Source organism: Dermacentor silvarum, chromosome 1 (genome assembly GCF_013339745.2).
Source record: "Dermacentor silvarum isolate Dsil-2018 chromosome 1, BIME_Dsil_1.4, whole genome shotgun sequence".
In the NCBI taxonomy this organism is placed as follows: domain Eukaryota; kingdom Metazoa; phylum Arthropoda; class Arachnida; order Ixodida; family Ixodidae; genus Dermacentor; species Dermacentor silvarum.
The window spans coordinates 37,865,446-37,891,782 of NC_051154.1; the positions used below are offsets into that span (position 1 = coordinate 37,865,446).

The 26,337-nt window shown below is 47.4% G+C and overlaps 1 protein-coding gene across 1 annotated transcript in view; it reads left to right on the forward strand.

The window, feature by feature from the left end:
* The window catches only part of LOC125942102 (uncharacterized), a 63,902-nt gene that overhangs the window by 36,832 nt on the left and 733 nt on the right, over window positions 1-26,337 (forward strand). Inside the window, exons 2-4 of the mRNA XM_049660144.1 lie at window positions 9,427-9,515; window positions 22,217-22,323; window positions 26,219-26,317. Of these exons, the coding sequence (XP_049516101.1) occupies window positions 9,427-9,515; window positions 22,217-22,323; window positions 26,219-26,317 (295 nt within the window). The remainder of the gene's footprint in view (window positions 1-9,426; window positions 9,516-22,216; window positions 22,324-26,218; window positions 26,318-26,337) is intronic.

Sequence of the window (26,337 nt, forward strand, 5' to 3'; positions counted from 1 at the left end):
GAGCTCCGTGATGGGCTTCTCAAGTATATGCTCTAGAAGTTCGCAAATATTTGTGCTTCCGGCGGAGCTTTTACGTGGTGTACCACATACCACATTTTTCGCTCGGGTTTAGTTGCTAAGCTATTATAATCTTGTTTTCTCACATACCGGCGATATCGTAAAATAAATGTGAACACAAGTTTACTGAGTGATTGGCGTCAGTGGCCGGCGTATATGAGTGCACTGTATGCCGTGAACAAGGGGAAAAAAATACAGAAAAAATAAAATAAATAGAGAATGGTAATTAACTAGCTCAATAAACAACAAAATAAGAAGAGCGGTTCTTTCCGTACGTTCAATTGTTGACTGGCGCAACTCTCTCGTCATCGTTGGAGCCCGTGTGCAGAGATCCGGCGCCTTCTCAATGAAACCTCTTGCGACATAAATCTTTATCGCGAAGCACTGTAAGCGTCTTTCACGTTTTCAATTCATTCAGATACGGGGCTGCAGTGTCACGTCTTGAGGCCCATTACTCATCGAACCCGTGAAATTCTTGCGCAAGGCAACTCTGCCAGCACTCCCACCTCCGTGAACGCTCGCTCGCTCGCCTTTTTTTTTTTTTTTTTTTCTTCACTCTCGCTATTGCATCCGTCCTGGCGCACAAAGCGTCGCATCCAGGCCATTTTCTCTCTGGCGGCTTTCCTCCTTTGGGAAATCCCTCGGTTCTCTGGCCAACCAGGAACCCTTCATCGTGTGTCGGGCACCTGTGCACTGCGCTGTCCCATGACGGAGAGGAAGCGCGCCTCCAGCCACACGGATACGCAAACTCCTTTACGACTTTGCTGTCGTCCTGCCACCCCCGCGCCGTAGAGTTGTGGGGCGTGTTATATAGCGAACCCTTCCGGAGGACAACGGGGGGTGACGCCGCCCGTCGGCGCGGGAGCAGTGCGCGTCTGAAGCGCGCCGCCGCGGAGAATGCAAATTCCAGCGGCTCCTTTGTGCTTGTTTGCCGGGCGCAGATATCGGCCCCCCTTCTTTACGACCGTTTTCTGCTGACGTGAGCACCGCCGCCCCCACACGCGCACCTGTTTTCCTGCCGCGCGTCCGCACGACGCGTGCCGACGCTGCGACGCCGCGCGAACGCCGGCATTCCGCGGCTCATGCCGGTTGAGTGACGACAAAACGTGACACGTATACGCGCGGATGATTCGTATATAGTGCGTCTCTATGTCCGGTGAGAGCGCGCCCGAGTTATACCTGCAGGGTATAAACTTGCAAAAGTGCGCTATGAACAGAACGTATATGGCAAAGGAGCAAGTACAGCAAACAGGACGCTCTGCCTCTGCCCTGTTCGTATAGCGCGCTTTTGCAAGTTTACTATCAATTGACAACTCGCCAAATTTCACGCCCTGTTGGGTATTGGAGTCCTCGTTGAAGACGTCCCGAGTGTGTGGGGATGTTCATAGGCACGTATTTTCGAGCAACGAGCGTTGATCGATCGATAGACTGATTGATTTGATTTGATTTCCCTCAGCAACACCAATTCTATACAGGGTGTAACAACTATCATGCACCAAGATTTAGAAATATGCAGTGCTACGTAGCTGGACAGAACCAAGGTAATGTAGTTCGCCGTCGCTTGAAGATACTCAGACTATATTTTTTTGCATTCCGCCTAATTACATAATTAGTCTTAACAAATTAATCAACGTCTCGAATATTATAATTAAATGAAAAGTGTGAACGAAAAAATTGTCGAGCAACATGAAAAAATCACCAGCCATTCCTGTCGAGAAAGTGGAGGTAAGCGCGAAGCTTGTGGCAAGACGACACTGTCGCAGGCGTTCCGCTTCGTTTGCCCTAAACTCAGGATCGGCGGCTGTTCGCTGACGTTTGGCCTCAACATCGCGCTCCCGCAACTCGGGGTCCGCGGCTCTTCGCAGACGTTTCGCCTGGGCTTCGGAAGCCCTCACGCTACTAGAATCGGACGACAAGCTTTCGCTTGCCCCCATTTTCTCGCAGGGGAAGGGCTGGTGATTTTGTCTCTTTGGGTCCCACGTGTGACAAGAGTAGTTCAAGGGCGCGTTGTAGGTCCCCGAGCCCACAGGGGCATGTGCCATTGAGCTTGGACCCTTTCTGCACTATCACCGGGATCGGCCCACTTTTCAGCGTGACACCACCACCACCACCACCGTCGACACTTGTGAGCCCATAAAGCTTCGCTTAAAACTCCCGATACAGCTTTCTGTTGCTCAATCCGTGCTACATAACTGTTTTTTTTTTTCCTTTTCTTTCTCTTTCTTTTTTTTATTTTTTTTATTTTTGAGCGTGAAGAGGCCCACGAATACACGCAAAGTGCCTCGAGCGGCCAGTCGCGCGGCCGCTGGATAGTAATGCTGACGATGGTAATGCCAAGTATTAACGGGTAACGTGCGAGTCGGTCGCACAAAGGCGCTAAGCCGTCATTCTAGTGCGTGCAAGTAAAGGGAGCGTGCTTTTTATTAAACGCCGGAGACCCCAAGCGCTTAGCCGGTCTGAACCGCTTGCGTAAGTTGAATACCTGTGTGCTAGTTACGCTCTTCCGCAAAGCTTCGCTTTTGTACTTCTGCGTTTATTGAGTAGAAAACGAGGGTGACGAACAATGGAAGGCTTGCTACCTGTCAACGCGAACGTTGGCCACTTAGTCATATCCCGCAAGAGACTGAGCAGATAAGCGCTCACGTTCAGTTACTACTGCACAGTTGCGTGACGAGCGAGCGCGATGCATTAATAAGGTCGCGGGGCGATGGAAAACGGGGCGTTCATTCAGAAAATTATACGCGTTGTCGTCGAGCGCGCGTCTTCCTCCTGTGCGCACAATGTACGCGAAATGCAGGCGTTGTGTTCTCATACCTCGACAACCGGCAGTATTTAATGTTAGAGGACTTCCCGGTGACGTGGCGCACTCGACACCCCCCTATAGTCCATGCTTCGGTCAACTGCCTCTGGGACGCCTTACCTTAATCAGAAAAGTTAGCCTGATTATCGCACGTGGTTCGTAGCAGCGTCGTCTGCTCCATGAAGCGCCGTCGTGGTCGCGGCCGCGAATTAATTTTGACCTCTGGGCTACTTTAACTGTCATAACCTGCGAATTTGGGCCGGTTGGCACATGATTAATAAAAGACAAGTCACAGCGCAAGACACAGGACATGAGGAGGCGAAGGAAGCGCTGACTATCATCCAATGTTTGATTACGCACACAGCAAATATACTATAGAGGTGCTTAATTAAACATTGGTCAGCGCTTCGTCCGTCTCTTTCTTATGCCCTGTGTCCTGCGCTGTTACTCGCTACACCTAAACCTACAGGCGAACGTTGACGTAATAGTTCAGCGGAAACCCGCTAAGTGGAGAGAAGTAATTAAAAGGGAAATGAGACATCCACCCGATCGTAGCAATTGCTACAAAGGAAACCCATACGGGTTCCTCGAAAGGAAAGCCTCGCAGTTGAAGAAAAATTCGTCCTGGTCGGGGACTCGATCGAACCCAGGACCATCGCCTTTCCGGAGCAGCCGCTCTACCATCTGAGATAACCATGCGGCTAGCAGATGGCAGGGTGAAGTCGACCATTTGAGCTAACTAGGCGGCTAGCAGATGGCAGGGTGAAGTCGACTTTACCCTGCCATCTGCTAGCCGCCTGGTTAGCTGAGATGGTAGATCGGCTGCCCCGGAAAGGCGATGGTCCTGGGTTCGAGTCTCGGACTAGGACGCATTTTTCTTCAGCTGCTCCTTTCGAGGAACGTTCTTCATTGTGCCCCAGTCTCATTCTGGCCTCCGGGCGGGCGCGAATCGAACCCGCCACCTCGTTCTCAGCAGAGCTGTCGCCACTGAGCCACCGCGGCGAGTGATCGCCATTTGGCGTTGTTTGTTTTGCTCGTGTGATAGGATGCTGGAAGCGCTGGCGTCGAGATTGGGGACTCGGATTCATTCCCCCTTCCCAACGATCATCACTTGCGCTTAGTAACTAAGCACTAAAGGAGACGTGTACGCTACAGAACATTGCGTAGTACTAATCAATCGGGCAATATCGGCAACTTGTTTCTTCGTCCTTCGTTTCCCGCGACAAATAGCAGCTCACCGAAGCTACAGTATACAGCAGATGGTGCCCGATGCAAGTCGTCCAAAAACGCGTCGAGCACTGTGACCCCGGAGGTCAAACAGCTGTCCGTGGACGGCTGACGCAGTGGCATGCGGCAGCGAGGACCGCGTTAATGACGCCCGCTTCTATCGCCGTATCCTGCTTTTGCGGCGCGCGTCACCGATGGCGTCGAAATGAGGGAGGGGTGTGCGCATTCCATCTCGCACGCGCGCGCGCCGCCGAGTCCGCGTGGGAAGGCGGTCACCTGCCGGCGCTGGAAGACCCCGGTGCTCGCTATCACGCGACGATGCGCAGACAACCGGCACTCGCATCTGCCGGACGACGACTCTCTTTCCGAGGCGGCGGCCGATGAACCGCCGCCCCCACTGGGACAAACAGCGCTCCTTCTCCCGCGTGCGCTCGCTTCGCCGTCACCTGATGGCGCGACGCTCCCGAAGAAGCGCCAGCGTTTGCATTTTGAACTTCGGCGCATTGCGGACTCTCAGCTCCACGAAGTCAACCAGATGTATGCCCATTGTTGCGGGTTCTTGTATATCAGCTGTTTCTGAGTGGCTCCAACTGCTTAGCGAAGTCCCGTCCGCTGCTTTATCATCTAGCTATAGCATTTGTCTGAATGTGAGCGATAAAACGAATCGTTTGCGTTCCGCGAATTCACGATGTACAGTACTCACGATTCCTCTCCTTTCTTCGTACCCAGTTCCGAGCATCTATGTCTGACACGACCATCGGACACATTCTTTTGGCGAAGTGTCGCAGCGGCGAACATTGTTAGGCACGACAGTACTCCAAGGACTTCTTGAATAGGGCGGCGTCAGCCACGTCGAAGATTTAGTGATAGTGACCAGTTGTGTAGGTTGTTGGTGGTTTCGGAACAAAAACTATACAATTCCTGCTTCTTTGCAACTAAATAAAAAATGCAGTCATGGAAAATGCGTGTGAAATATTGTGACTCCGAGCCCCCCCCCCCCGTCAGATGTCCCTAACGTCTTCTCTGTGAACCTGGCAGGTATGTATGTATGTATGTATATATATATATATATATATATATATATATATATATAGTAAGTGATATGTAAAGGGGAAATGACGCATATCTGTAATGAGATTATTAACAGTTCTCATCGTCCGTGTATAATTTCTCTAGAATGGGGCCACATTTTAGACACGCGGTGCGCGTTTTCCGCCGACCTTTACGCTTCTTTCGATATCGTGGGGAGGGGGGGCTGGCATCGTCCATAACAAACGTTGCGGCAGTTCTAGCAATAGTGCAAATATTTTAGGCGCAAGCGTTACGATAACCTAGAACTGCGCTTATTAAAGAGTCGCATTGCTAGCGCATTATTACCACCAACTAGCGAACGCTGCGACAGCGAGTATGCTTGAAATGAAGCGTGCTATTTTGGATAAAATTCAAAGCTCTCGCCAATAGACGCCTGGTCTTCGGTCGTTGATACCAAGACGTACGCGAGTATTAGCTTTATTGGCACTGGTTAACACTATATACTAAGGATAATCGTGTACACTTGAATTAATACCCAAGAAAACGGACGGGGGGATGGCGTGCATCCCGGTGTGCATGCTATATACATCACAAGCACCGCACGCGTAATGCGGAAGGCGTAGGATTCGGCTCCCCTTTCGTCCACTTTGGTTTCTTTTTCCCTTATCACTAGTGTACATTTCAAGTGAATGATAAGAATAACTGACTATAACCTTTGCTTTCCCTGGCTTCACTGTCTGTTTTCTTCATATGGTTATAGCTATAGCAAAAGCTCGAGCCCCTCGAATCCCCTTATTCTCATTGCATGTTAATTACAGAACATCGTAGACGTGATGGCAACGACAGCGCTGACAGTGACACCTTGTAGTGGTTTGTCCATCCAAAAAGCGCCAGAAACGTTCTTACTTAAATTCTTCTTTCTTCTCCCATGACGTTAAGGGCGAGCTAAAGCTCTCTATTGGCCCACATGTTGTTTAACCGCTAAATCATGTGCAGCCAATACGTTAGCTGGGTGGTGCAGATCGAACTACGTGGGTTCTTATGGTACACTGTTCACTACGAAGTAAGTGCCTCGCTTTTGAGGAGGAGGAGTAGATTTTACTGAAGAGAAGGGAGGAGAGGTCGGCCTGGAGAGCGTGTCTCTAGCCTGCTACTCCTCACTGGGTTAAAGGAAAGTGGGAGATACAGGGAGAGGTAGGTGGTAGGTATTATGCCTCGCTTTTGAAATCCCTGTACAACCTACGCGATGAGCAGCTCCTGTGTAATGCGCACGAACACGTTAAACAGTTTTAATCACGCGCATCTCGTTACCGTCATTCGCAGAAGTTAATGCTAAACTCGGCGCGCCCAAACACTTTCAATAACTCATTCCTCGTGCCGTCGAGGAATGGAACTAGTTGCTTCCCAGTATTTCTTTCTTTTCTTTCTTAATCCCCGTATACGTCTATAGTATATTTGAACGATCATTTTTACCAGTTCTTCAGATTTGACCATACATTTGTGGGCTATGTATAACGTGCGCATTTATATTTTTTTTGTGATGTAACATGCCTTGCAAACATTGTTTCACCTATTCCAAATATTTACTGATAAAGTTGCAATGTGACTTTTTTCTTAATATTTGTGACCAGGCACAGCGAACGTTCTCCAGGCTGAGCCTGGTTGATCTTACTGCATTTTAATGAAAAAATAATTTCATTTAAAAACAGTAATAATCAATTATGACTTTTCAAGAAATACTAGTGAATATTATTCTAGCTTAATAGAATTACCTTTTCTCTTCTCTCTCTCTCTCTCTTTTCACAGTCGCTTCACTGCGGCACGGTGCCTCTGCATTGTAAAACGGTTAAAGTAATTTAGCAAGTCGTAAATCATATACCGCGATCTCATCATTTATTAAACAACAAATTCATAGATTTGGTGATACGCGTGGCCGTTCTAATTATGGGCCCATCTCTAACGTCAGTTTTCTGTAAAGCAATGGAGCACATAGTTTACTCTCAAATGATAAGTTTTCTCGAATCTGAATCTAACTTTTTTTTTTCCTCCGCCAACACGGTTCTCGCAAAACGTTCTCCAGTGACACTCAGCTTTATTAATTTACTACAACGACTTGAATTCTATAATCTCGACAGAGAATTTCTATATTAACTGTGTATTTCTTGATTTTGCAAAGGCGTTTGGCTAAGTACGCCACCCGTTTCTAATATATAATCTCAGTGCACTAACTAATAACTATAATGTATTTAATTGTATGAGAGCCCTTACAACGGCTCGGCTGCATTTGTAAATGCTAATGGAGCAAATTCAGCCTTAGCATACGTTAAATCTGGCGTTCACTCGTAGCCATCTCAATTGCGTTGAGCATTAAGGAATTCAGCACAATGGGCGCTTGCTTATTGTTCCTTTTCGCGGCCTGGTAGTTGTATGCAACTCCGTTCCCGTAGCTGTGAGGGCCATCCTCGGCGGGGCGCAGAGCGCACAGGCCGGTGCGCGGGGCCCGTCACGTGCATGAGCGTTGGTGGAAGAAAGCGCGAGGAAACCATGAGGAAACCGTCGTCGCCGGAAGCCGGCTCGTGTGCGGCTTGATTACGTGCACGCTCGCGTCGGAAGCCGCTGCAGCGCGGGATTTCGCTCTCGGTATCTGCACCGCCCCGATGCAGACCGAGGATATATAGTCGTGCGAGCAGTCGCGAAAAGGGGGCGCTGGAAGTTGTTGCGACACCCGGCGTTGTCGCGCAGCAGCTGTCGTCGGGCTTTCGTCGCGCACGTACCCATCCGCTTCAACGATAACAATCCGTACAATAACGGGTTTCGGACGAATGTGCTTTCCCGAATAATTTATGAGGGCAACTTACGCGTTACGAGAAGGCGCGCGGTTCGAGAATTTAGCGTTTTCCTGTGGCGAAAAACAGGACAACGGATGGGAGATGGAACGACACAAACGCGCGCGGTATAATTTGGGCAATCGGCGAGGCACTTTCTATCGGCGCCGCCCCAGCTGCGAGGGATAGGGTAAAGTAAACATTGCGCTCTCTATACCTCCGTTATGAGTATAGTCATTTTCAGAAATTACTTCTACAATATATTCAATTAAAGATATCGCACTCACGCCGAAATGGTTTGAAAAAGAAAAGAAGAAAAAGAAGGTGTTGCGGAGGCCCCTTTAAATGCGCAATAATGCGGCTGCTCTCGTCGTGACAGGTCATCATCCTTATCAGCAGCAGCAGCAGCGGCTTGCTTACGCCACTTGATACATTCTCTTGTTACGTTTCTGCAAAAGCCATGCTAATCGACTGTGGTGAATCTGGCTTCCACTGCCGTGCGGCTCTGCTCGTGTATAGCTGTATACAGGCGCGGGCAGAGTGATGCGTACACCGCTGCCGCTAGTCACCGCAAACAGCGGCCGCTGAGTCGGCGGATTAGAATGCGGGCCACGCGGTCTCGCGACGGTGGTTAGCCTGGAGCGCGGCCAAGCCTCTAAACTGGCGAGCAGCCGTATAGCTCTCTCGACCCGCGGTCTCGTCCCGCCGAGAGCGCGTCTTTGTTTACGCGGCTATTTTCTCGCCGCGGCCACCCACATGTGCACGCTGGACGACACGGCCGGCCGCCCGCGCGTGAGAACGGCTACACTTGCGCTGAGTGTGGCACCCGTGACGGGGGTGGGAGCTCGGCTCTGTACTGCGTCTTGCGGTCAAACGGTGATGATGTCACCGCACCCCTTATGGTGCTGCTTCGTGAATGTCCGCCGATTACGTCTTGAAAGTTGTGTGTGTGTGTACGTGTGGATTTAAAAGCGCGCTGGCAGACAGCCATTCGCAAAATCTTTCACGATTGAAAGCAAAAATCTGCTGTGAGAGGTTACAATGCTCCCCAGATGGTTATGTCGCGACGTAAAATGGCGTACACGTTGTAAAAGATGTGCCTCCTACCTAATTCGCGTGAAGTTCTGTGCTTAAACTGTTCTTTTCGTTATTATAAAAGACGTTTCCTTCATTATATTACGCCACACATGTTTAGTCAACCGCGACCGGCCTGGATGCGGTCGGCCAGGCTGTATAGCACGTGTTGTCTAAGACGGCCCGTCGCCTTGGTCGTATTTTGAGCTACAGGCAAACCTCGGGCCATACTCAAAAAAACTCATCATTCCTTACTTCTGTTTGTCACTGCGTCTTGTTCATGCGTATTGATCCCGTTCATGCGGACGTCACGATAAGCGTTCAGCGTAGTATTTACCAACGCGGCGTGTTCCACTACGCACGCTTGTCATATAGCGTTCGAGACCTGACAAGGATTTGTTCGTTTTCCAGGTGGCCTGTCCAGAAGTCGCAGGAGCACCTCATCCGGGTCTCTCACCTCATGACGGAGGACAGGATAGTCAGCATTTGTAGGCATTACGGTGAGTATGCCTGGTTATCAGTATTCCTGTTCTGTCCGGCAGTGTCTCTGCCTCCCTGCTATATCTATTTTGGTACTTAATGTATAGTCGTTTTGTCTACTGTTAGTGTCAGGTTCGGCCGATTGGCTCGTAGTGCACGCTAAGTGAAGCCATAGACAAAAGTGGCACTGTGTCAATGAACTGCTCAATCCGCACTATAATCGAGCTGAAAAAATGACCGCGAGGAAATGGCCTTCGCACGTTAGTGTGACAAACGAAATAGGCTACAAAACAGTGCAGAACTTGTATAGTCACTGGCACCTAAGACACGAAACATTACCAGTCGGCTGCACCGCACTGATTGTGGTAAAACAGTGTAGCACACCGATGCGTGTTCTGCGTGGTTAGGCTGCCCCGCTACAGTTGACTGAGCGCAGCAGCCCCTGCAGCACGAGCTCTCACTTCCCTGGTGAGTTCGCGAGATTCGGCGCTTGTGACAGCCGGCCGCAAGAAAGCTTGCTTGGAGTCCGAAAGTGTCATCTTCGGTGGGGGTGAAGTGAAAACGCGCTCGTGTATATGTTTAGACAAAGAACCCCAAGTGGTCAATGTTAATCCGGAGCCCTCCATTAAAGCCTCTCTCATAGTCGTAGCGTTGCTTTGGAACGTTAAACCAATCAATCAATTAATCAATCAATCAAACGTTCAGTCAATCGATCGATCGAAGTGTGACTGGGCAAGCCTTCCTCCCGTCCGTCCACACTACTGACCGATATAGCAGAGAATTTATTTATGTTAGTTTTTATTCGGTTTCTGCATCTATTTGAAGCTAGTACAAGAGTGACGTCTCTTCGTCAGTAAAGACGCGGATATCGTCGATTGAGATGCGGACTCATTTATGCTGAGTAATCGTTGGTGAGGCGCCGATCGCAGAGCACCGTTTCCCTGACAAGGACTGCAAACGTTGTCCCTTATCAAGCTTGTTATACACGAGTGGAAACGGGACGGAGGCGCTAAGCGCCCGCTTCAAGCCGTCTCTCCGTGGAATGACCGGCCGCTCAGCCGCTTAGCTGGCGCACTTTCCTTCTATCCAACCTTCGCAGACTGAGACCGTGGTTATAATGCTCTTGTATTCGCCTGTAGAGGTGCAGTTAGGACCAATATGAAAGGGAACACTTGATTTTCGTTCAAGACCGCCAGTTATCCTTGTTCTTGCGCTGCAGTCAGCGAAGTACAAAGGGACAGATTCTTTGACCGTCATAGCTATATCTGTCAAATACTACTCTAGAACGACGTCTGAAGTCACTCTTGGGCAGTTATCATTTCTTAAATGACGATTAGGTGATTGCCGTACCCTCTTAATGGCGCGCGAAGGAAGCGCGTGCAGTAAATATGCGAAGGCGAACGGAGCGAGTGGTCATATAATGCTTGACCGCGGTACGCACGGTCGCGCGCGTACGCACAAACGCGTGTACACATACACCCCACGCGCGCGCTCATTCATTGACGCCGAGCTTTCGTCACCACGCGCCGCGTGCGTTGGAACGATCTCGGATACCGCGCTCGCAGCGCCAGTCGGCGTCGTGTCAAGCGGCGAAGCGAGATCGCGCGAGATCTGTGCTCCCTGTTACTGACATTAGCTGCAGCAGAACCATCTGACGTACATTACTTAATCTCGGTCAACGAGACCGCGTAAAGACATTGTTCATAATGGCGGAGCCACCATAGCGGATAAAGGTTAGGCAAGTGAACCGGATTGTTTTGCAGCTCAAGAATATAAATAAAATAAATAATAATAATAATAATAATAATAATAATAATAATAATAATAATAATAATAATAATAATAATAATAATAATAATAATAATAATAATAAATATGTATAGGGCTAGAAGAGCGCCATCTCTGCGAGTAAATTGAGACAGCCATCGCAAGAAGGGTTAAGTATGCGGGACGCTACACCAAAATCAACGGGCAGCAGGAAAACAAGATTGACGCCGCGTTAGGAAACAGCATCTGGATCGTGCTAAGGCTGACACGGCGTTATAGGTATACATCAACATACCTTACTAATAGAACGGGTTTGCTGAACAGCACCGTACGTGAAGGAATCGAAATCTGGCAGTTTTAGAGGCTGCAAATATCGAACCAAGGCAGAAATGTTCTATATACAACAGCAAAGGGAGAGAGAGAAAGGATGCATAGAAAGCCAGCGAGGTTCTAACCAGAGGTAGTTCCGGTTGGCTACCCTGCACGGGGGGGGGGGGGGGGGGGGGGGAGGAGGAGTAAGGGGATACAACAGCAAAAATACAATATATCCCACGGACCGGCAACGCCAAACAAAGAGGTACTTGGGAGATTATTTGAAGAATTAGAGTGAAACTATTGCCACAAATAATCGCAGAGGAAAGATTACACGACGTATACCTTGGTGCACAGTATACATTTGCTTTTTTTTTTTCGTTTTAATAGATGTTTAAACAGATAGCGTTGTTCCGTTTTTTTAGGTATATTTATGGAAGATGTGGACGTTACGTGCGCGACAAATCACAATGTCCAGTTGGCGAATGAAAACGATTCACTAATTAACTTTTAAATTATTCACTTTAGGGAACATGTTCCAATAACTAAATTGAAGCCGAGCAGTACTCAAGTCATGTTTGCTTAACGGAAATAATAAAGCTGTCACCACTTTCGAGATATCCCGCCTTAAAGTGTGCTACGTAATACATGGACGTTCCAGCTAACGATTTCCCTAAAGTGCGCATCAATAGTTCGGGATGATCTTAAATGTAGCACCAATGCATTTCTTTTAGCAGATTTTGGAGGCACATATCTCGAAAATGGCACTAGTCTTGTTATTTCTGCTAAGCAAACATGGCTTCACTGCTGTTTGGTTTGACAAAGGACCCGCCGTGGTTGCTCAGTGGCTATGGTGTAGGGCTGCTGAGCACGAGGTCGCGGGATCGAATCCCGGCCACGGCGGCCGCATTTCGATGGGGGTGAAATGCTAAAACGCCCGTGTACTTAGATTTAGGTGCACGTTAAAGAACCCCAGGTGGTCCAAATTACTCCGGAGTACCCCACTACCGCGTGCCTCATAATCAGATCGTGGTTTTGGCACGTAAAACCCCATAATTTAAAGTTAATTTAGTTTGACAAAGGATTGACACTACTGCTGACAAAGGCTGGACAAGCAACCAGCTGAAGCATTAGGAATATACACGACGTACACCAGTGTACGTCGTGTTCTATTTCCTCTGCAGATATTCTACCGCGGCCAGCGTGATTTCTACTACACGAATATACGTATATATGTATATACGTATATACATGAACGAGAGGGTTCCGAGGGGTCCGATTTTTAGTAGTCATATCATAAGAAGCCAACAAACAATGACACCAAGGACAGCATAGCGGAAATTACTAGTAGTTCCTCATTTTATTAAATAAATGATGAACTACATGGAAATGAAAGTGGATCAAAAAAACAACTGGCGGGGATTTGTTTTTTCAGCCACTTTCATTTCCATTTATTTGTCATTTCTTTAGCTCAGTTAAGAACTGCAGAGCATTTCCCCTATGCTGTCCTTGGTGTCATTTTGTGTTGCATCGACATCGCTTTCCTGCCCTGCGCAGGCTCACACTGCCGTAGTCCTATCGCGATACAAAATCGAAACGAACCATAGGTGATCCAACATAAGTCAGTGACATTTACTCTTTGCAAGTAATCCCAAGCGTGCAAGTTATGCGTGAGTGAGGTATAGTAAGCCCCCGTTCGTGGGCGGGAAAATGCAGAAAAGAAAGAGAGATTGAAGGGGATAAACGAAACGGCATGCGTAGAAATGCAATCCCCCTTCTAGATCATTGAGCGGTCTCTCCACCCAGTAAAAGGCGACGACGCGTAAAGAGGGCCCCGGCCTCTCCGATTACACACCACGATAAGCGGGCGCGCTCGCGTTCCCCGAGTCGAGGCCACTATCTCGGTCTGCGTGGGAAACCGATGTCGCAACACGGTTTCCAGGCAGGTCTGGCTCCGCCGTGGTTCCGCACGTGCTCGCAGCGTCCACACGTTGCGCTTCGTCTATAGAGCCCGCTTCTTCGTCACTCACGCTTTCCTATAAAGTGCGGGCGAGGGAACTGCGGACAAACTCAGCTGCGCTCTCCTGAGTTCTCTTTTGTGCATTCATCCCTGCGAGGCACGCTCTATGTGCATATAGGCATGTGTTTCTCCTATGTACTATAAGGCTTCAGCGCGACGCCGCGCCTTCCAGAGGAGCTTTCGTCGGGAGCTGCTCGCACCGTCGTTTGTCAGGCATGTGGAGACAACAAGCGGGCTCAGGCGTCGGAGGACAGACGCGAGGCCTCCGGAGGACGCACAATTGTTTTGGCCGCTCCGCGGCCTCGACGCGCGGCAAGAAATGTGCCGCTCCAAAGGAAATGACAGCGACGAGAAACATCAAATGGGAAACTCGAGCGTCGGGAAACGCGCGCTCTACAATGGGGCAATTGCGTCAACGACTATTTTTGTCGCGCGCTCTTCCCGTATTGTATTAGCGCCAGCTGCCGCCGATACAACGCGTGCGAATAGCGAGAGCTCGTTTTGCAAGTAGAAACAATCGGGAGCTTCCGGCCCGCCGCATCCTTGATTGGGCTTTGTGGGGCGCGCAGTTGATGTCTCCCCGCTTATAACACTGCGTGCATACCTAATTGGCACGGAGGCACCTGTTGTGAAACTCTAGCTCCCCGACAAGCTCGGCGCACCGGCTATCCGTGCAGACATCTGGGCGGTGGCGCTATCGCTGCCTTCGATCCGGAATGAGCCGGAGCAACTCAGTTCAGCCTCTGGCACGTTCGACAGTCGCCCTTGCGACCGCATCTGGATGTTTTCTCACTCGCCGAACGGCGACCTGCCGGGGCATTCTGCGCCCCTCCGCCTCCTGGACGCGGTAAAGGTTTACTCAGTGCAGCGACATTTGAATTCGGTATTGTGTAATACTTTCCGGGTGGCGCATTCGTTGGGACCCAGCTGCCTCGTTGGGTGGGGCCGAGCACGAGGTCGCGGGATCGAATTCCGGCCACGGCGGCCGCATTTCGATGGGGGCGAAATGCGAAAACACCCGTGTGCTTAGATTTAGGTGCACGTTAAAGAACCCCAGGTGGTCGAAATTTCCGGAGTCCCCCACTACGGCGTGCCTCATAATCAGATCGAGGTTTTGGCACTTAAAACCCCATAATTTTTTTTTACCGTCAGCGCCTTCCCCGCATGTATGTATGCCGTTGCCTGTTACGGCCTCGGCTTTCAGTTGCGTCAGCTGCCATGGCAACATTCAGACGACGCTGAAACAGGCGGCCATTAGTAGCTATTGTAGGTGAAGTGCATGTCACAGAGATAAAAAAAAAGAGGTTTAATTCTGATAAGAGAGTTGGGAGAGATTAGCATCGCAACAAAAGGACATCGACCACTGCACGCGAACGTCGAACAGGAATAAGGGTGATAAAGAAGCAAGCGCGTCAATCGAACTCTCAACGTTTTACGGTGCATCACAGGGACTAAATGGGGCAACACATTAGAATCACTACTTAAACTCCATGTTATGTCGTTCGCCAAACAATCGCCTACTCATTGCCTTTAATTTATGGCTTATCTGAGTTCTCTGACCGAATTCTAGCCAAACTGATTACTCGAAGCCTCAGAATATGCCTTGAATTACCTATCTCAGTATTGTGCAGCCTTATTATAGCTGAAGCCAGGGAATCACATGTTCAAGCTCTACTTGTTCAGGAAACTCTTAGACAGACATTTCATCAGGTTAACACAGCACGATAACCATCAATTGCAGATTGTTCTCCTTCAAAGATCTGGGCGAATGTACGACGCATAACGTTCTCATCATCCGTCCATCATTTCCCTGCAAAATTAACCACCTCGCCCGGACTTAAATTGCCCATCTTGGCATTTCACCATACCTTCTGTAGCTCTCACAATTTCAGGAATTGATAAAATATCAACAACGCATCCACTACAAGCTGAAATTCTGACGCTCCTGCACAAGAGTCGATTGCAAGACGACAATACGGTCATATTTATTGATGGATCCACAGAGCATAGCTCCACGTCTGCCGTTTACGTCCCAACGCACAATGAAAGAGGAAGCTACCGTTTGACGCACAAGACGTCATCTACCTCGGCAGAACTATTTGAGATTCTCCAGGCAAAAAAAAATGAAATAAAATACATAGCTGATAACGAAATAAATAATGATTGGGTCATATATTCTGACTCAAAAGTTGCACTGAAGTCATTGGCTCAATATTGTTTTTATACCGATTCTGGCTCGCTACCGTATGTGGTTCGCAAAGACATTGACCATCGCTTCACATCCCGGCCATCGAGTTCACGTTCAATGGATTCTGCATGCAGTCATATAGTATAACAGGCAATGAGGTGGCCGACCGTCTGGCGTCTGATGCTCACTCATTGAATTTAGTGGCTCATCTGTAATTCGTTCAGTTTGACGCCAAAAGTGTTCTACGCTAGCTATACGTAGGACGCTGTCGGAAGATATGTGGTTTAATGAGCAAGCTAAGACATCATTTCTGCATCGAGTCGACCCTACTCTACGGTTTTGTGTGAACATAAAAACTGGCCGTACATTATAGATACCCTTCTTCATCGTTTACGACTGGGCATGGCCTACACACCTCGCTTTTTGCACCGAATACGAAGGAAGACAACCTCCGGACTGCATCAACTGTGACACCCCAAACGCCTCTGTGAAGCGCTTGCTCATAGATTGTCCACAGTATGACCAACAGCCTGCCCATTTCCGAGATATGTTAAGCTACTTGGACAGACGTGAATTTTCCATTACCAAATTACTTGGGTTCATGACAGTGTTGTACACGTTCCTCTAAAACAGGAACGAAAGCTCGTTCCTCGTTCCTTCCCAATCTTGGAACGAGTCCCCGTTACTTTATTGTTACTTAATGTTACTTTAATGCGCAAAGAACGCGTTCGAGGAGGTACATTTCTAACACTGGAACGTGTCGTTAAATTAACGTTACATTTGATTTTTTTAAATTCAAATTTGGTGTCAGATAATCCTGCGGCGAAATAAAGTGAGAAATTTAAAACTCGCATCGAACTCCGTATATTATACGAATTTGAACATCGCCGGCGGCAGATTATCTAGAGATAAAAAGAATCCAAAGAAACGCTCCTAGACGATTTTTTTTTTTTTTTCAGGCAGCACCGGACATACTCCAGACATGTCTAACTGCAACTTTGGTACTCGTCTATTACAAGTGCAACACATATGGCACTTTCCACTTCGGTCTTCAAATGTGCAGTCCGGATACTGCGCTTCAGATCTGCAAAAAGAAACTTACTCACATGTACCAATATCCTCCTGAGACCCGAACACAACGGGACATAATCGCTCTTCAAGGTGGTTTTTATTGTCTACTGTTATGTCATGAACTAGAAAAAAATTTTTTTTAATTTGAATACCACGGATAGATGCCAAAAGCTCCGTCTCCATGTACGTGAAAAAAAAAAAAAAAATTCTCCATCATCGCCTCATGTTAGCTGTGGTAAAAACTGCACTTCATTGTTTAAACGCTGAGATGAAGATGTAACTACGTGTAGTACATTGCCATGTTGCTGTCGCGTCCGGTATTTTCACGCAATCTCGGTGACTTCGAAACACGCCTCGAAGTCTTTTGGCCGTTTGGGACGACACAGAGGTCTAGACCAATTTATTGTCAAATTTCTCGAAAGCGGAGGGCAAGGACATGATTAAACCACTTCTTTACAGTTACACATGCACCGTATTTCATACCGAGTGAATATTTTGCGTCATCACTTCCGAGTGAATTTCGAAAAAAAAAAAAGGTTGAAGGCAATGTGTAATGTCTCAGGAGGATATAATTAAACTTCTTGCACAAGAAACCGCATCGAAAGGAACAATACATAGGCGTTTAATGAATGCTGATTCAATATTGCAGTATGATTGGAAAAAGAAATGTCCAGAATATATATTCGCAATTTAGTAAAGACCCTTGTTTGAACTCGGCAAGAGTTACATCTCGATGTTAGTGTCCGACAGGCCGGCATGGAGGAAAGAAACTACAGGAGGGAGCGTCACGTGACATGCAATCTTGATGCCTAGTGATAAAAAAAAAACTATAATGGAGAACTCACGAAAGAAAAGGCACCATAGTCACGTGACAGGTAAGCGGTAGTTTTTTGCGCCTCCCAAAGTCGCCCAAAAAGAACTAGTTCTGTACAACACTGGTTCATGGTCATACCCTACCAAACAGGGCGCAGCCCTCCGGTATTTCCTGGTAGCCAGCAATCTTATTAATATGCTTTGAATTGTAAATATGCATGAGCTCTTTGTGAATTGACTGTTTGTTGCCTCGAGTATAGACTTGAAAAATGACGTTCGTGTGTTATACGTCTAGTAGCGCTTTTATTGTACAGTGTACATGAACTCTTACTTGACGCGGGTACATATATGAGTCGCTTTTCCTGGTTTAGTTTGTTTTTCTCTTGCTTACATTTTTTTAGAGTTAGTATGTTTGCGTGTTTGTGGCATGTGTACATGTGCGCATTTTCAGCTGTGTATTAGGATTCCATCGGTGTGCAGTTATTAAACAAACAGCAACAAATTATTAGGAACGAATGGGACGCGTGCTCGTGTCCAAACTCTTTTGAGATATATACGCAGCTTCATAATCCAAACACAGTTTAGGACGTATGCACACATGTCCGGCACTTACAGGGTGTTTCATTTTAGCTGCACCAAATTTGTAAAAATTGCCTGTGGCAGATAGCACAATTATAATCCTTGATCTAAACTACTCGATTACTTCCACGAGAAATCAAAACGCGGAATTGAAGAATTAATGTAATTACGCTAATTAACTTTTAATTACCTTTTTACGGCGCATCCTTAAATGTACGAATTATAACCGCTGAGTTCGCAAGGCGTATCCACTTGGAACGAATTCTCAGGACTGAAGCAGTTTCGAGATATTAATTTTCGATGTTTCCGACGAAATGCACGGGCGTTCCAGTTAACTTTGTGCTTCAATGCATAAAACATCGTTTTACTCAAAAATATTCGTGCAGTCCTAATGCCCCAAACACAGTTTCTCCCATCAAGGAAAATTAGAACAACTTGTTCACCTGTATTTATGACCACGGAGAGTACATTTGTTGCACACGAACATTTTTTAGTTAAAACCTAATTATGCAGTATTGAATCAATTAGTACGTTTACTGAACTATATTCACGAGTGAAAATTCCCTCCAACGTATCAAAAGCGCTACTATAGGCTATGCGTTAAGTTTGCCGTGCGTAAATCAGAATTTTGAGGTATCAAAACAGCTTAGCATGCATAACACATTGAGTGCTATAGGGTTAAATCACAGTATACAGTATTACATTTATAGTACGACTCAGCAGTATTCGTATCTTCGAGGAAGGCATCGCGTGTAGCATTCACACGCGCATATACGAGCGCACGTACGGGTTGATGCTCGCCGGAGATCATAGTATGTGGGTACGAAGTACATACTTTAATTAATGCGTCCGGCTTCGTTCTACATTAAGCTAGACTATTTAAAGGAGTACTTACTGACATGGCATTTTCGACTTCTCTCTCTCTCTCTCTCTCTCTCTCTCTCTCTCTCTCTCTCTCTCTCTCTCTCTCTCTCTTTTTTTTCTTTTTTTTTTTCTTGAAAGATGTGCGGTCAGAGCATAATTAATACTATATCGTCGGCTACTGAATTCCAAATAATTATAGCGTCAGGGAAAAAAAACGAACTCATAAGAGCTGATCATGTTCGGCCAGATATTTATTTATTTATTTTATTTATGAGTACCTTACAGCGCCCTCGTGGGACATTGTGTAAGGGGGGCAATACAGCATGTACATGCTGTATATGCGTGCAACTGGATGGGAGTGATTTGAACGCGTTGAGATTCGGTTAAGTGGCTTCAATAATGTGTGCCTTGATTTCGGATGATAGTACGCGCCATGAAGTAAAGACATAAACAGGCAATATGAGGACGCGATTGAAGTGTAAGGAAGGGAAAGGGACAATTTTAGACTTGTCACACTGATTTCGGGCGTCAGGTACGGTTTTTGCTGCTGCTGTCTTGTATAATTACGTGTCCGAAGCTCTAACCATTAGGCCGCAATCGCACGTATACACTTGTATCGTGCCAACGCCAACTTGCTCTTTGAGATGATCCGCGCGTCACATTGCGTAGCACGCAGTAATTGGCAAATTTATAGCATTTCATTAACCGCTTCACATAGATTCCAAGACGCGCGTTAGATTTTCATATTTTTCTTTATTTATTTATTTCTGAGCAGCACCATCATACCTAGTCTTATTGCTACACGAAGTCAGGAAATTTCGTCATGGCGTCACGATGATATCGATTACGCCAGGTTCGACCTTTCGAGACCAACTTTAGTATAAAATTAAAATATAAGTGTTTCCCAACCTCCATACTTATTAAGAGTCATCCTTGTACGCGCGAGAAGCCTGTGGTATAGTATTTCTGCAACTTCGAAATATGTCTCAATAATCATATAGCTGTATAGATGCAGGTAGGTGGCGTGGTAAAAAGTGTAATTTGTTCAAGTGTGGTTGTTCCGCGAGCGCTATCACACGCAATTTTCTTCGTGCCGTCCTCGCTCACGCTGTCTCTTGACGCATTTTTCTGTTTGCCCACTTTTTTCCGCATTCCAAATTTTTTTTATAGTGCATTTGCATATGGAGGCGTACGTTCAACAATGGAAGACTAGCGTGCATTGCCCTTGTATAGTTTGTTCCGGTGGTCCGATCGTAAACGTTTCCCGATTTGCGTATGTTGAGAGCAGAGAACGCATTTCGCGCCACGCGCCCACTCGCGTAACATTCTTCCGCTCGTTATAAGCGGAATAATTACATATAAACGGCGACATTAACATAGTTTCTTATACCCATCGATTTGTCTTTCTGGTCGTTTCTCTCCCATCTTCCCGGCGCAAACTGTTGTTGAGCTGACTCGAGGCTCGAAACAGCATCCTTTGAGAATATTTTGCCTGCTTTCGATTTTAGTGCAAGTATACGTTTTCTTCATTATTAGTCCGCGTACAAATTGTTTGCGATCGTGTACAGCGCTCAGCGATTGAACCGCGATGCTCGGACCGCATTGCGACGACTGTCGCTTTTTGCGCCCCTGGTGAGCGCTGGTTGACTGCTGGGGGGACAAAATGCAGTCACATCACAAAGGCTTTTGCTTTCATGTAATACGAAAATTCATCAAGTCGGTGTCCGCAATGGCCACCGCTGGCGCAAAAAGGGCCGTGAGCCACGCTCTCCGAGTGTCGATTTTCAATCGCTGAGCGCTGTATATATATATATATATATATATATATATATATATATATATATATATATATATATATATATATACGCGTTTTTCTGTATCAAAGTAGACGCACGCAGAAGCCACAGGTGATGAACCTTTCTCACTACGTCCCGAAGTCGTTCGAGCGTGCGAAGTCAGGAGATGACAATAATTCAAGTGTGTGACAGTTCCGTTGCACTTAATTGTTTGGCAGGTGGACGGCCGGAAGGCATTAAATGGACCGCGATGCACACCGGATGGAGGCCGGTGTGGATATGTGGATAGGGCAGTGCACGAGGCACGAAGTGATAGAATTACAAAAAATAAATAAAAGCTTGCGATGAACGGTTTACAAAAAAAAACATATACTTTTATGTTTTTGTTCGTCGGAACGCATAACCAGCCAGCCAGTGTCACCATCTTGAATCCAGCTCTTTGGCAGGCTTTCTTTTTTGACATCTGCTTCAGTGATTCACACGCGTGCACGCGGGGTTCATTGCAAATGTTTACGGGCAAGCCGACGAAGATGTATACTCGTAAGAACGCCGCTGCTTTACCAAAATGGATGAAGGAAAATACAGCCAAATGAGGACAACCCCGCAAACGCGCCCCTGACCGTGGCTGCGTGCCAAACGAAAGATGTCATGCCTGGTATAGCCGCTTCTTTTACGCCTTCCGGAAATTAGATAACTGCAAACAGCGACAGCACGCCCTACAAGTCGCCGCCTGTTATTACTTTGCGTATTTATTTCCTGAGCTATCTGTGGCAGATGTTCTAGTGCAGAGCTCAAGACGTGCTCCCAATGCGCGGTACACGAGCGCTTTTGCATTCCGCCCCCATCAGAAAATGCGGCCGCCGCAGCCGGCAGTCGAACCCAGGAGCTCGTCTTCAACAGAAGAACGCGCGGTAGCCGCTGCGAGTCAGAGAACAATGGTCTTTAGAAAAGGTATAGCTTTGGGTAGTCGTGAAGGCGAGGCCCACCAACTTGATTTGGGATTATTTTCTGCCACGGAACTTGTCTCTAGTCTGTGGTGCTCCTCTCCTGTCTGTAAGTGATGTGATGTGTTGGGAGAAAGAAATAGAATTCCATTTTCTCTTTCTCTCTTTTTTAACTATATAATGTAATGATTGCGTATTTCTTGGTTCTGTGTGTATTAATGATCTGTCTTTGCTATAATCACCACTCGTATATTTTAATATGTTTATAAGTTGAAGCATTGCCCTTCTGCTTTATTATCTCCGTGTTTCTATATATTCTCCATATACTCTATACACATCTACTGTCCCTCTTTCTTGTCCTTTTCAGAAAAGCCGAGGATAGGAGTCATGTCGACGGGCGGCAGCTCCTTGGGGTTTGTCTACAGCGACTACAACGCTGCCCTGAGACAGTTCCGGGAGGCCATCATTGATCAGGTACCGCTGTTCTGCACGAGCACGTGAACATGGAAGGTCATATATGTATATTCAGCTTATTCGGTGAAGCGCGCGTACCTTTAGAGGGAGTGGTATAATATTTTTTAATGCGATTAGCATTCTTTGCCTACTTCAGCCGTTTTGAGATCTATCTATCTATCTATCTATCTATCTATCTATCTATCTATCTATCTATCTATCTATCTGTCTGTCTGTCTGTCTGTCTGTCTGTCTGTCTGTCTGTCTGTCTGTCTGTCTGTCTGTCTATCTATCTATCTATCTATCTATCTATCTATCTATCTATCTATTTATCTATCTATCTATCTGGCTCTATCATCACGATCTGACTCTCGTGATGCCGTTCTGACCCAGTAGTCCAAGTTGTCGAATAGCTTGAGTTATGTGTTCGTCGTTGTGATGGCCGTCGTGGTCCCACTCTCGTCACGCCGTCGTCGTCACACGAACGTCGTCATACCATTGTCATCACCTCAGTGACATCATCGCATTATCATCATAATGTAATCGTCATACCGCCTTCGTCATTCTATTGTAACCATACTGTCGTTGGTCAGAAAAAAAGTGATTTTCGTCAGGAGTAAACTTTAAGTTTCAGATTAGCGCTTGAAGTTTGAAGTTAACTTTATAGTTGAAGTTAACTTTAGCTTGAAGTTAGATTGAAGGTGTCGTTTTCTCTTCTGTCTTCGCCTCCCTTGTGCTATTTAGGCAACGTGCATTGGTGCAAACTTGCCGAAGTTTCAGTTCTTGTGAGCTTAATTATCTGTTGTGACTAACAAAAATCGGACACCAAGGGTTCCCCTTCTCCTCTGTTGTTATTCCTAAACTGTCATTTACTCGCGATGTATACAATCGATTACAAAGGCCTCATTCAGAGTGAGCACTCGCTTAGAGCGAACAGTTTTGCATAATCCCACTAATTCTGCAAGAAGCCTATGCAGGGCCGCCGATGCACTCACAGTGAGCGGGTCGCCGCGCCAATGCGGTTCGTGGTGAAACATCGTCATGACGCGTACATAGCGAGACGCGTAGAGGATGGCGTGGTGGCTGGCACACCCGAAAGTTGTCGAAATAGCCTCTTCGAAGCACCGAAGGAAGCTGACCGCGATACTCGGAGTTGTTTCAAAGTGCAAGGTCACTTGGATACATGTGTGCCCGTTTCCGGCCGCCTGCACCCGGCTGTAGGAGACTGCAAACAGCCGAGTGCCGATCAGTTAAGGCGGTCAATAAGCTAAAGTGAACGATAACTTAGCTAGGGCGTAGGATGGAGTTAATTTTTGCGACTATGAGCAGCGCGCAGCGCTGCAATGTACAGTACATGCGGTGTGGTGCGTGCGTGTGTGTGTGTCCGACATCCGCTCGCGAGAAAGGCGTTGCGCCAAGACAGCTTCATCATGCATTGTCCGCAACCGGGTTTAGGTTCCGCACAGGCAGGGAAAGAAAGACGACCGCCGCGTGATTGAGTGGGTCCCTTTCAACGTTCGGGCCGCGGCTTGTCTCGTTCTCGCTAACGGTCGCTTACAGTACGTGATGCAACTCCGTTTCCCATGGCTCTCGCGAATCGCGCGCGCGCGCCGGACAAGTTGGTCTGGAGCGTGCGGATCTCGTTTACATGCGTCGATCTTCCCGCCCGAGGGCCGTGCGCTAAAAGGGATAAGCTGCGTGGTCCCTTCGTCTACGGTGCCTTCTTTCCCTTCTGAATAAACCATATCTTATTTATCAAAGAACGAAAAGAATCAGGGGAACCGAACGGCTCGGATTAGATTGTTGTTAGTTACACAACCACTAGAAGTCAACAGACAGTCAAGCCAAGGAAAGTATAGGCGAAGTTAACTATTTCTTTTAATTGGAATGTAAGCATAATAAGGAAAAGGGAAATGAAAGTGACGAAAAGGCAACTCATCTCACCTTTGCGACTGCCCCCAAGACACCACCGTATACGAATACCTCCTAAGAAGAAAGGAAGAACTGCGCCACCTGCCGCCATGTCTCCTGCTGAACGCGAAGTGGCGGGTTCGATTCCCGGCTGCGGCGGCTGCATTCCGATGAAGGACAGAAGCATTAAAAAGAAAAAAAATCGTGCACCGAGCAAAGGGTGCACGTTAGCGAATATTTAACCCATAACCTGCCAATATTTACAATTTTACCGTAAAATGCCCCATTTTTACATCTTGTTTACGATTGTCATATTTGCACAAATTATTTCACGTTTTTTTTTTTTATTTGCGGTGATACTAGGGCAAAACTAACTTTTTTTTTTAATACAACAGTCGCTGGCCGATCTTTTCATAGCCCTGATTTTGAGATCAGTCGATGATACGGCGTATACCCTTGCAGCAGCGTCATCAGCCCATAGAAGCATTCCGCCAGCCAGAAGGCAGTGGAATGGTTTACCTTCCACTATCACCAATATAGTTTGTCACTTCAGTTACTTTTGTGATTCAATGCATAAACGACGTTTTGTTAAGAAAGCAGCTGGAACGCCAATGCATTTCTCCGCAAAGTTTGGGAATTAATATCTCGAAACTGGTGTCATCCTGAGAATTCGTGTGAATCCTGAGTGGATCCGCCTTGCTAACTCCACGGCTAGAACTAGTAAATTGTAATATGAGCCATAAGGTAATTAGTTAAAACTCAATTAGTGAATTTTTGTTCATTAGGTGATTATGCATTTAATTTTTTTTTTCAAGTAATGTCCGCCTCTTCGAATAAGACCAGCTCACGAAATAGAATTGTGCTATTTGCCACAGGCAACCTTTAAAAATTTTGAACGTGTTCGCTGAAACGCACCGGTGCATAATTTCATGGTGAGCCGTGGGTCCACTGACTCCAAATGAAAGCGCGTTTAAGCAGAAGAAGATTACGTGCATGAGACAATTTAGGCGCGAATGTGAACGTTGCGTAGGCCGTATAGCTACCGCGTAGGCCTACGGCCGTAGGCCGGAAGTGGCTGTGCGAGCAGCTAGCAAAAAAAAAAAAAAGTTGCAGTTTCGCACTAAAGGCGAAGCATCGATTGCGACAGCAAATTAGTAGACAGCTATACGAAGTAAGGACGGTAGTTTTATCAGCCGTATAAAGTTTTATCAGCCGTATTACTAACTAAATAAACAAGCACGGTGTCATGCGCGCACATGTAAACATGAACACATCTCGCTCGATGACCGCAGAAACTCATCAACACACTGGAGTGAGAAAGCGCGCAGCGGCAGCGAGCAAATTGACCTTCGCGCTGGCTCTCGCTAAACGTCGAAAGCACAGCGCATACGAAGCTGCCGGCACTCGGCGCATGCACTTTGTCCCCATCGCAGACCGCTTTGAAGATGAGGCGCCCGCGCGGCAGCTCCGTGCACAGCAGCCGCAAGAGCAGAACGCCCCCCCCCCCCCGCGGCCTCTTCCCCGTGCCTCGCGCGCGAACAAAGACCGCGCGCGCTTCCGGCCGCCTTCCTCTCTCTTCCTCTCTCGCGTGCGTGAGATTAAACTGCGGTTGCTGGCTCACCCTCGCACGCTTACTCGCACGCACAGCGTACGCGCGCGGCGACGGTTTTATCGCCGTTGGACTTTATACGGAACCTCACGGCGACGACGACGGCGACGGCAAGAATGCGCTTGGAGTGACCATATAATTGCTATCGCAATAAAACGGTTTAGACAATCTCACCGCATTCCAGTCGTTGCAGATAATCCTCGCGATGTTTTTGCTGCGGCACCACAAAATGCAACCACTGCAGCGACTTTTCCATTATATACATATAATCTTTCTGAAAACTGGGCCCTTTGTGAATGCAGCATGTGCTGGTGCTGGTTGTCTTCAGAAATCGCGAATCGCTATAGAGCCAGTGAACCGATGAAAAGAAACTTGTCTTATGCTGACCCGACGCAGTTGCACGAACCCAAGAGGGCTGGGCGGCCAGAGTTCCGGTTTGTGGAGGACAACGGCTGGCCGGTGACCACGCGCCAAGAGAACGTCGCTGACGGTGCTGTACGTTATGAGCAACCGGG